General features: G+C 46.9%; 1 protein-coding gene across 1 annotated transcript in view; it reads left to right on the top strand.

The window, feature by feature from the left end:
* LOC142579978 (uncharacterized) overlaps positions 1–12,699 on the top strand; it is a 61,092-nt gene that overhangs the window by 24,750 nt on the left and 23,643 nt on the right. Inside the window, exon 3 of the mRNA XM_075690674.1 lies at positions 4,298–4,380. Coding sequence (XP_075546789.1) covers positions 4,298–4,380 — 83 coding nt within the window. The remainder of the gene's footprint in view (positions 1–4,297; positions 4,381–12,699) is intronic.

The raw sequence follows: 12,699 nt of genomic DNA on the forward strand, positions 1-12,699 counted from the left end.
AGGCAGTCTGTTGTTCATCAGTCCAGAGGAATGGCACGTCGTCACGTTTAAGGCGAAATAGCGGCTCTGCAATCTGCGAAAAATTTTCAATGAAACGTCGATAATAGGCACACAACCCCAAAAACCGTCGGACACTTTTCTTGTCGGTTGGAGTGGGAAAAGCAGCTACGGCATCAGTCTTCTCGGGATCGGGCCGAACACCTGCCGCGCTCACGACGTGACCAAGGAACTTCAGTTCCTCGTAACCGAAATGGCATTTCTCTGGCTTGAGTGTAAGGTCAGCCAATCGAATGGCTTCGAGTACATTCCGAAGGCGTCGAAGGTGCTCGTCAAAAGTCTCCGAAAAGATAACGACATCATCGAGATAGACGAGGCAGCTTTTCCATTTGAGGTCAGCGAGAACGGTATCCATCATTCGCTGGAATGTGGCTGGCGCGGAACAGAGGCCGAAAGGGAGTACTCTTAATTCGTAAAGGCCGTCCGGAGTCACAAACGCAGTTTTCTCGCGGTCCCGCTCATCTGCTTCAATTTGCCAGTAGCCACTTTTCAGATCGATAGAGGAAAAATACTTCGCGCGCCTTAATCTATCCAGAGAATCGTCGACACGAGGCAACGGGTACACGTCTTTCTTTGTGACGTTGTTTAGCTTCCGGTAGTCCACACAAAACCGAAGCGTGCCATCTTTCTTTTTAACGAGAACGACTGGCGATGACCAGGGACTGCATGAAGGCTGTATTACGCCGTCTTGAAGCATTTGCTTCACCTGCGTTTGAATCGCATGTCGTTCTGTCGGGGAAACACGATAAGGCTTTTGCCGTATGGGGGGGCACGTCGTCATAGGTGATGATACGGTGTTTCGTAATCGACGTTTGACGTATCTTCGACGACCGTGCAAAGCAAGAGTGGAACTCGAGCAACAGCTCGCGTAGGGGTTGTTTGTTCTCTTCAGGAAGCGTTGGACTAATGTCGACGTTGCGTATAGGTAGTTCAGCATTGTCGATTGCCTCGGAAACAAAACACTCAGTGACATCGGCGATCGGGTCGGCGTAGGCGATGACAGTACCGGGGAAAAGGTGCCGGTGTTCGTAGCTGAAGTTCGTGACAAGAACCTCACAGTGGCCATCATGGAGGTCAATAAGGCTTCTTGCTACGCAAACACCTTGAGAAAGCAGGAGAGAGCGATTGCTTTCTGCGACCGCTTCACCGTATAAGAGTCTGTCACATGCCACCTGAACCACGACACTTGCACGTGGTGGTAACGTGACAGCGTCGTCGATGACACGAAGAGGTGCTCGAGGGTGGATGCTGTTGAACGTCGCTGCGGCGCTCTTTGTCGAGAAAGTGACGAGGCGTTCTCGAATGTCGATGATAGCTCCGTGCTCCCTGAGAAAGTCCATACCGATGATTAGGTCTCGAGAACACTGAGGGAGAATGCTTAAGCTGGCAACAAACGTGGAGCCACGAATCTGTATTCTTGCCGTGCACATGCCGAGTGGGGTGATGATGTGCCCGCCAGCTGTACGAACTGGCGTTTGATTCCAAGGCGTCGTCACTTTCTTCAGAAGGGTGGCCAGTTTTTCGCTGATTATAGAATAATCCGCTCCAGTGTCCACTAAAGCAGTCAATTCACGACCGTCGAGCAGTACAGGAATGTCCAAGGAAATTCTTTTTCTGTAATCAGCGGGTACTGTCGTCGTCGGTGTATCGTCGGTCCGTGTACGCGTCAGTAGGGGTCCTTGAGTACGTCCAGACTGAGCGGCGTCGCCCCCGAAGGCCGCTGTGGTTAGTTTTCCCGGCGCGGGCTGGGCGACCGACCCCGCACCACGCTCGAATACGTACGGCGAGTCGGAGAAAACCGCCGCGGCGAAGGGGAGCGTGACTGGTGTCGAGTTGATGGGGATCCGCACTGCTGGGCAACGTATTGTTCAATTTCCGGAGGACGCTGGCCGAACCTAGGTCGCGGCGAGTTTGCTAAAAATCCGCGTAGTCCGAGCTCTCGATAGGAGCACTGTCGGTAGACGTGCCCAGCTTCACCACAGTGAAAGCGAAGGGGACGGCGATCAGGTGCCCGCCACACGTCTGATTTCCTTGGGGCCTGTCGGTGGTCCTGGTAATACGATGCCGCTTGGACGGGCTGTAGCATGGCCGGGCATGCGGTGCGAAGCGGGGAGGGAGGTGGGGCAGGTTGCCTCAAAGCTTGCGCATACGACATACGGGAGCTGTCAGTTCTTAGCGGTCGAGCTTCTGTGTTGAAGAACGGAGAACGCTGGACAAGGAGTTGAGCGTCGGCTGTGAGGGTACCGACAGCTTCTGGAGTTCTTCGCGGATTACGGAGTGAATGAGCTCTCGAAAGAAATCGACGTGGCCCCCGAGAGCTCCGAAGAAGTCCGTAGGTGAGGCAGCGTTCACTTGGCGTTCGTATGATGGTGCCCGCTGCCGAAGCGTCTGTTCCATGGTGACGGCCTCGGAAAGAAATTCTGACACAGTCTTGGGAGGACTGCGCACGAGACCGCCGAACAGCTGCTCTTTCACTCCGCGCATCAGGTACCGCACCTTTTCTTCCGACATGATGGGGTCGGCTCGTCGAAAGAGACGCGTCATGTCCTCGACATACATGGCGACACCTTCGTTCGGCATTTGTATACGGGACTGGAGATCACGCTCAGCTCGCTCCCGGCGATCAGGGCTCGCATACGTCTCAAGAATCCGGCGTTTGAATTCTGCCCATGAATTTAGGGCATCTGCGCGGTTCTCGTACCAAACACGTGCACCATCGTTCAGGCTGAAATATACGTTTTTCAGTTTCTCTGCGTCATCCCACTTGTTGAACGCGGCAACACGTTCATAGTGGACCAGCCAATCTTCAACATCCTCATGTATGGCGCCGTGGAAGGGATTTGGCGTTCGCGGATTCAGTAGCGTACACTGAATCGGCGTTGGGCCTTCCATACCTGTTGGCGTGGTCGGAGCTGCCATTTTCTCTGCGAGGAGTCCAAACTCAGGGGCTTGTCCACGGATCCTTCTGCTGGCGCGGTGTACAGGCGTAACCACCGGTACGGGGCTGGAGCTCCTGCTGCTCGGAGGGGTGTTGTGCATAGATTAGATTACCCCGCACCTCCACCAGTTTGTCACGTGCTAACGGAGGAGTAAGTGACAGTACGAGCAGCCAGAGACGAAAAAATGCCAAGCACTAAGCGACGGTTCTCCAGCTGGCGCGGGATCCTTGACCTCGTCGTCTTCTTCGCCGTTTTGCTGGGCACGCAATGCTGAATGGTCGCTGGCTCATAACACCAGGTGGCAATATACAAGTCTGGAAGTAGGCATACCGATTAAGTATGAGGCTACAGGGGACTGCTTAATCTATCTGGCGGCCTGTCTGACCCATACAGTAGTGATGGCGCCCAGCGAAGTTTTGCGATGGCGGGTCGACAGCCCATATACGCAGTGTCGGGAAAAGTGACGCCGCCATACAGGTCATCGCCACGACGGAACGTGCAGTTTTATTTTACAGAAGAGTCGCAAGGTCACTGATCTGTTAACGTAATCGCACGGTCGGTAATATTCAGACAGAATAGAATTGAGAAAACACGGAATTCACCATCAGACCTTTTTCTGATACATTTCCAGCACTTTTAAGACATATGAGATTATTTTTAAAATTCATCTGTAAACTTGAGGCCTTTTTTGCATTTTGCAGCGTGCAGAAGTAAATAACCGGAGAAATCGTAATGTCCATGTAACTAATTGGGAAGTTTCTGCTAATTAAAATGATTCCTGATAAGCAGACATGTCATCATAGCTGCCAGGCTTCTATTTCACAATCGCGAGAAGTATCGTACAGTGACAATGAATAAAAGTAATTATTGCGCCTGTTAATTACTGATGAGGGCATTGCAATTTTTTTTTACATGCAATGTCGGCTTATTCACGTAATCCAATAAAAGAGGCCAAAGTGCGTTGTATGCCTTTTGCAATTCTTAGAAGTTTGTTCGAACTAAGGAAAAGTTCACAGCATATGCCATATACATGCAAGTATATAATTTGGTGCGCCAAGAATTATACAGTCGTGATTCGGTCCTAACTGCGATTGCGCAATCGGCGCACCAGCGGACGGAACATTGTCGGAAAAGACAGCCGCGTGCGCATTGTCATGCGATGGTGCGCTGTTTTCGTACAAGATCACCAACTCACCTGGTCACACATTGCTCCAATTTGGAGTTGAGAAATAACAAAAAATATCCCACGAGAATGATAAATGTTTACAGATGATAATAAATGCTTCTTTATCATATTTCAGGCCTGTCGCACGGGTGCTGATGCATTTCTACATGTATGGAACAGAGCAAAGCTTGAATTTCGTAAACTCGACCATCGCCGAAAGTGAGTATTTCACAGCTGCACAGCTTAAAAAAGTACAAGCCGCTTAACCTAAATGAGTAGCTTAGCGCTTCTCCTCATATTTTTTTGCAAGCTTGAAAGACTGGGTAATACAGCTAATGCCATCACCACACATACATTAAATAAAAAAACAATTTACATTGTTAACCTTAAACATGGTATTAGGGAACGGTTAAAGTGAAACTGTCACTACAAAGTTTCTAAGAAGTCGAGTTTCAGTAGCGGTTTCGCGAAAAGAAAAAGTGATTGAGAGTTCAGTTTGAAAGGCGAAGCACAGGAAGCGAAAGCAAGGCTTTGCTTTGCGCTCGCGCTCCTCGGCCGGTGTCGCAATACCAAGAACGCTTGGGGGCGCCATGCTGGTGACACAGCATACGGGAGATACATTTATTATGAGAGAAAGGCTAGAAGTTCGGCCCGAATGAAAGTTCTCGCCTGCTAAGCAGTACAGGGAAAAGGAAACGAGAGTAAAGATAGAGAAAAAAAAGTGGTGGCTTGGATGACACTAAACTCCTGCCTCTCAACAGGAACAGCGCCCTGCCTTGTAACAGGACTTCCGCAAGACTAGCAAGCTCCAGTTGCGGTGCATGAGATTGAGGGAAAACCATGTATGAATGAAAAAAAAATTGAGGAGAGGGCCTGACGTCACTTTTTGCGAAGCCTCCGTGATGCCGGAGGTTGGCTTTACTCCACCATCTTATGGCCGGGGAAGATTCACCTCTTTAGTTTACATTTCTGGAATTCGGCGCGCAGCCACGCCGGCCTGCGCTGACTTGCGTGAGCCGTATAGGGATCCTACCAACGGATCCAATCACAGTGCAATATCGCGATACCGTTGCCAAAGACATTTCGTCCGAGTATTTCGCTCTAGCGTTGAAAGTTATAAAGAGTTGATAATGAATTTCATAATTTGGACAGTGAGCTCGGTCCCTGCTACTTCTGCGGGCTTTTCTGAAAACAAATCTCTGCACTCTCACTGCGCAGCGGGAAGACGCAGGCGATGACCGGCAGCATGCTTTACACGCATCACGGAACATAGGCATATGGCTAGGCCATCTCCACTTTATGAGAACAAAAATCGTGTTGTTTATTGATTGAGTGTCGGGCGACCGCACACCTCGGACATGTGACGATTCACAGCACGCTGACAAGGAGGTGAGCAGAAGATAATGCCGTTTGACGTTTTATATACTTACTGCGTTCTGAGGTTTATTGGTCTCGCGCTAAGTGACGCGTCATGGAAACTAATTTCTGCGGTAGTCGCCGCACGATGCCAAACAGTAGGCGCTTAAAGGTGTTGCTAGCACGTTGTTTGAGCTAACGCGCGACAATCAGGCGTTTGACGTGCGTATAGGTTCTCCTGTCGAGCCTTGTTCATTCTCGCAATGCCATACACCAACCTTCATTTCCCTGTACCCCTCGTGCACACAGATAAGATGTCTGCGCCTAGGAGTGTTCGTCCCTTAATTGCTCACAGCAGCCGCTCCTTTCCCATCCTTTCACATGGTTGTCCTGCGAGCCGCAAATGCACCATCCGCTGTCAAAAGCAAGAACACTGCACAGCTGTCACTGACTTGCAAGGCGTTGATCCTACATGTTCTGAAGCACAGTGGTTTCAACCTGTGATGTCAGGTTGGCGTCAATACACCGAAGACGGTGCATTCGTCCGTAACGAAGTCATTCGTGCGCGGCGTTGTACGTGTTGTACGGCGTTACATGCACGCTCGTTTCACGCACTTGGCTTCTTCAAGTCCCACCTGGCCACAAAAGTAGCCTGAAGAGCCATGTGTAGATAACACAGCGGAACAAAACACGGTGACTAATGCAAACCTGCACAGACTACGCCATTGAAACAGTACGAGACCTCCGGGGCAGCATACGGAGCACCCGCGATTACATAACCGTCATTGTGTCTGAACAAGGCGGATACAAAGAAAAATACTTCCTCCATACATTTCTCTAGCGCGCAAGACTGGGTAGGGCCTCTTCTAAGTTTTTTTTTCCTTCTTCCGCCATGCAGTAAACCGTCAGCGTTGGTTATGCCAGCAGATGAATGCCAAACGCTGTCCTGGCTCAGCTGTGAAAGCTGCTGAGCGGAGTGTGGTGGTGGGCTCAATTGGATTTCTTGTTTATACAGATCAACGCATTGCGCTTCTCTCGTGTCTCTGGAGGCATTCAAACCCTTCACTCACCGCCGATACCAAGGCGGCGGACACGGGCAAGCAGATCCGCACGCAGAATTTTGAAGATTAAACATCGATATTGGAACATGTATTAATGATGATGAATATAGTGTTTTGTGGCGCAAGGGCCAAGTATGACCAAGGAGTGCCAGGTCACGTATTTGTCAAGCAAAGCTTTCGTGAAATGGTTACCAATATGCTATACAACTGATAATCGCCTGGCAAACGTTTCCAGCATAGTCGATTATGCGCCTGCGAAGCAATGCGTCCCGACTGTGAGAACCCCTCTACGCGACCACGCATTAGTCTGCGGACTCGTCGCAATAGCTCACTGGTTATGGCGTTTCACTGCAGGGCATGAGGTGGCGGGCTTGATCAGGGCCGTGGCGGCCGAAGTGTTTCGAAAGCGGGATGCGTGGCTCATCATTGGCAGCGAGTTAAAAAGCCCAGCTGAGTAAAATTAAGACGGCTTAAATTAGGACCTCATAATCAGATTGTGGTTTTGGCACATAGAACCCAAAGTATCAGCCCAATAAGCGACGCACTCTTTCCAGGGTCGCGCTGCAGGCTACAGTGGGCCGATCCTCGAAACAGTGCGATACTAGAATTTTACAATTTCATAATTTATTTATTAGTAAAAATACAGATAATTACATGTGCGTAGTATACATAAGGAAGTCCCATAGTCAAAGATTGTATCGGGACCTCTTGTTAAAGAAGCTTATGATGTTATAAAAATGTTTAAAGCAACAGTAGTTCAGATGAGAGCTAAGAGTAATGTCAAAACATGTTTATAGCATATGAGTAATAAGAACACTTATTAAAAGCATCACAATATAAAAAAAAACAGAATAAAATTCAAAAATAGAAAATATCAGTAGGTATCTATTATAAATGCTTTTAGTTCTCTTTTAAATTGGTATAAAAAATTTGCATTTTCATTATAGGTTTCATTATAGGTGGTAGAGCAATATCGAGGAAAATTCCGCAGTCTGTTCACCATAGTTCGCACTTTAGGTCGACGGAAATAATTATTGAGTGCAACTCTAGTGCGACTATGAGCTATCAGGTCACAAGGTGAGAAGCAGATAGATGGTAGTTCCTTAGTCATATATTTGTAGAATAATATCCCTCGATTATATTTGGTGAGTTCTGAAATAGTTAGGATGTTGTTTTCATGTAGTAGTGGTTTTTCATTTGCAAAGCAGGAACTTCGAGTAATAATTCTGATCAATTGATTCTGGATTACCTGGAGGGCTGCCAAGTGAGTGTTATAAGTGTTACCTCAACATATTATGCCGTAGTTAATATGAGAGTGAATGGATGAGGGGTATAGCGTGATTAATGTATTATGTGTAAAGTAGGGACGAGTTTTAATTAGAATGCGAATACCCTATGCTATTGCTCTATATCTAGGATTGGTCAATCATACTCAGAGAGAAAGCGCCCAAGCAGACTCGCCAGACCTCAGAGAAAAAGGCGTAGAAAGCTTTGATTTAATTAATCAGTAAACAAGATTGATTGCGTATATTTTTCACCATGAATACATATTCGGTGCTGTTTATTTATTCACTGCACGATTCCTCACGGAAAAGAGCCGGCAAACACTGTACCTGTAGGGGTAGTAGAGATGTGGCTGGATATAAACCAATTGTTAAGTGACGCGCTGTCACCTATCTGAATAGTTCGACGAGACATTCGAAGCAATAGCAACAGCAGCAACCCCGATGAACAAAGTGCGGGAGGTTGCGCCAAAGAAAGCTTCGCTTTCAGAAATTCTGCCGAGGAGACTCAGGCCATCACTTTCAGCTGTGGAAAACGAGGTTCCGACATTTTGGTGCACGTTGCGAGCCTCAAATGGATAATAACAAGCTGGGACCTCTCATGCCAGAATAGGGCGGTTCGATTCGTCCTTGGTAATTATGACAAAAACCTCAGTATTACCGAAGGCAAGCGCAGACTTCATTGGCAAGATCTAAAGGATAGAAGAAAGTGCCTCAGACTCAAATTCTTTCACAGTGTTTACTATTCTAAAGTAGGCATCGATAGGAACAAATATATTAAATTACCATCGTACATTTCCCGTAGAATAGACCATGCCTTTAAACTCCATGAATTTACTTTTAAGGGTGATACCTTGCGTTATCAATTTTTTTACAGGACCACGAGGGAGTGGAATGCTCTCCCGTCAAATATTGTTGGTATACAATGTAATGAAACGTTTTACCGCGCTTTGTGTGTTGAAATGAGTGTCAACTGGTGTATATATGTATGTACCGCCCTGCTGTAGTGCCTTCTAAGGCGATGCAGGTACTCAATAAATAAATAAAATAAATATTGTTTCCCATCAGTCCCATACCGCTCTGGGAGGTTAAGCACTCTCAATTGCAACACAGGATTTGTGAAAAGCCACTATTTTGCCATACGTGCTCTCTTATAGCGTGCACGGAGAGCATCGAAAAACAATGATTCACTTTTGCTCCCTTTTAAGCACGAAATACTTTTAGCACCAGTCGTCGGCGACTTTCACGTGACTTTGAGCCAATAAGCAAGAGCCATTGTCCAGACACGATGTGAGAACAATACGCTATCATGCGGTAAACCAGTCAAAAGTTTCGAAAATGCAGTCTCAGGCCCCTAACCCCTTACACGGGTGCGCATTACAAATGCGAGTTACTGCTCGAAGAAGTTAGAAAAAAATATTGTTTCCGAGTGCTTCGTAATGTTTCTTCAAAATATCACTCAAACAGTAACTTCTAGCGTGCGGAAGTAATATTCGTCATTTCCAATGGCGACCTTCAAAAGGAAGATAAAGGGCACCATATACTTCATTGTCATCTTTTGATGCTGAGCACTCGTTTTGCGTCGCCTCAAGAAATGGCGCCACGCTGCATGGAGCCTCCTTCATGGTGTTGCGTTACTGAGCACGAGATCGCGGGATCAAATCCTGGCAGCGGCACGCGCATTTCGATGGAGGCGAAAAGCAGAAACGCCCGCGTGCCGTGCATTGGGGGCACGCTAAAGGTCCCCTTGCGGTCAAAATTAATCCGGAGTGGTGTGCCTTATAATGAAATCGTGGTTATGGCACGTAACACTCCAGAATTGAATTTATTCTTCTTCTAGCTGGAAAGTGCGCGCTGTCTCCCTGGCCTCTTTTGCTGCCTGTCGTGCGGCCTTTAGCCGGTTTCCTTCTTTTAGCTGGCAGCGCCCATATGGACCAGTGCACAGTATGGCGTGATACGGTGTGGTATGGTGGGGTGTGCCATTGCGAGCGTGCACTAAACCTATTGTAAGAACGTGCCTAGTTTCATATCCATCCAATCTGCTTCGCAGGTTGCCATTTCATGCTTGCATTTCTCGATTAAGGGAGAGGCAGCATTTTTCCTCAGACGCAGAGAGTGCAGAACGCGTCGCAAAAGAATACAATGTTTTTCCTCTGTAGTTCGCCGCAGAACACGTTGTCTTTGCATGGATGTCATAGACACATGAGTCGACCGACCCCTAGAAACGTGAAGGGTGAGGCTACAGGTTGAGCCACAGGGCAGTCACCGGGAGAACGAGAGTGGATTTAAACTTTCGGACTGGTTGGCTAAATGCGCAGAACAAAGAGTTGTGGACGTGCGTGATGGGCTGTTCACTTCAATGCGCGGCAAGGAAAGCGAAATGTCAAGAAGCAGCGGAGGGACACTTGACTGACAGGACGAGCTGTGGCACCCGTGCTCCACGCCAAGGAGAGACGGCAGAATGCGAACGCCAAGGCAGGTTTGAGTTGCGCGAGTGTATATGTGTCTATACCCTCAGCTATTGCGAAGTCATATATGAGTTACCTACAAAGGAGCGGAAAGAAGCGCGGGAGACTGGACAGCTACGGTAGGCTGCTGAACTATATTAAGTGATCAAACCTAGCAAAATTTGACACGACCGAAACCAGGAGTGGTTTAAAACAGGCATTACCATATTCAGAGGATGGAATGAGCGTCACTATGCTCTTTGTTAGAAATTTTGAGATTGGCAATAGTTGCTTGCTCTTACAGAGAGTAATGACAGAAAAAGCCAAGGAAGCTAAGTGGTCCTAGTGACAAATCATTGGAGTATCTGACTGAGGTACAGAAAAGTGTAAAGCCTCTGCATGCGCATTCATGTTGGCAAATTTCCGCGGAAATCCTCAAGTTCAAGGAAGTTTTGAAGAAAAGAAATAAATTATCATTGACATAAGACTCGCCTAAAACAGCAAAGGTGATGAAGTGAGCTCATTAAAATAACTATAGAGATTGCACCGTATCCCATCATTCAGTGATAAGCACGAAAATTCTCACTTAAGGGCATACTTGCGAAGAACAATGGCTCATGTCTTGGAATAGAACAGTGATATCCTTTTGACGCAATGGCGCCAAATACTTAATACTCCGGTCAGCTGTAATACATGCGGGTTAGCGTGGCCCAGCACCAACATAAGTGAAGCCTTTTTACAAGATTTCGCAGTTAATCCAAATGAGAAAACCACATGGAAAAATGTCGGTAGAGAAAGTGTGACGTTGAAGTTCAATATCTGTAACGAGCTCAAGTGTGGCACGCTAGTCAAAACTGGTTTATGATATAGTGTAAAGTGAACTTATTGCGGCAGCCGAATATTAACATAATGATCACTTTTGAAGAATGTGACATACTATCATGTAGATACTTTACGCCCTAATATCAATGATCGAACAAAGAATGCCGCTAGAGGCAACGTTTCTACAATTCCTGTTGTCGAAACTTAGGCTCGAACAATACTTTGTTCGGCCACTGCTCATAACTTCAAGCCACCATCTCACCCTAAACTTCAGTGTTTTTGGGGTTTATTCCCGGATAGAATCTCGCCTAAACTTGTCATAAAAGCATAACATAAGGTTTGGAAGTTTAGCCTCATTTTGTCCACTAGGTAACCAGCTGGCGCACCAGGCATTCACTAGCATTGTGTATATCCTGACGTTCGATATGTCCTGATAAACAAGCTCTGGCGTATATCGTAGTGTGTAATTGACCGCGGAAATAAATGGCTGGCACCGAGTAAAATAACAATAGAACTGCGCTGTAATCTAAGGGTCGAAGTCTCGGCCACACGTACGAGCAAATCTTTCACTGCTTCATTTTCATTTAAACGTAGAAATGCAATACAGGAACTATGTAGCGATGCAGAAATGATCGGTACGTTCGCGGATATTGAAGTAATTACCATTATTTGCATACATCAGCCATTCCCAGCCGGCCGGCGGATCTATCTATCTATCTATCTATCTATCTATCTATCTATCTATCTATCTATCTATCTATCTATCTATCTATCTATCTATCTATCTATCTATCTATCTATCTATCTATCTATCTATCTATCTATCTATCTATCTATCTATCTATCTATCTATCTATCTATCTATCTATCTATCTATCTATCTATCTATCTATCTATCTATCTATCTATCTATCTATCTATCTATCTATCTATCTATCTATCCTCTTACACCAAATGACGAAGTCGAAGTTGACTACCAGCTTAGGCCACTCGGTATGTGCTCATAGTCGCGATGCCGCCATGATAAATGCATCATTTTCATTGGATCTTCGTAATCTGACTCTCGTCATGCCGTCATCGTCAAGCCTTCTCCGCCGACACACTGGCCGACGTTTAATAGCTTAAGCCACAATGTGGTGCGCCACTAGCACGTGCCCACGATGCCGTCGTGGTTGTTGCATAGTCTTAATTTGAAGCTTTGTCTGGCGACTATCATCATGCCGTCGTCACGCTATCATCATCATTGATTCGTTGTCACACCGCCATTGTGATTCCATCACGGTCGTTCCATCGCTGGCACTCCAGCTTCGTCCCGCGGCTCTCGCCAAGTTATTGTCATCACGCTATCATCGTAGTGGGAGCTTGATGACATAGTCATCGTCACGTTATTAACGTCCTACACAAGTCGTCATCGCATTGTCCGCATATTGTTGTCATGCAATCTTCGCCACTGTGTCGTTGCCGTACAATCGTCGTCATGCATTTTTTGTCATATCGTCGTCGCGATGCCGTCACAGTCGTTCGGTCGTCACCCTTCTAACTTCGTCATCCGACTATGGTGATGATGTC

This window comes from Dermacentor variabilis, chromosome 4 (genome assembly GCF_050947875.1).
Source record: "Dermacentor variabilis isolate Ectoservices chromosome 4, ASM5094787v1, whole genome shotgun sequence".
Classification (NCBI taxonomy): domain Eukaryota; kingdom Metazoa; phylum Arthropoda; class Arachnida; order Ixodida; family Ixodidae; genus Dermacentor; species Dermacentor variabilis.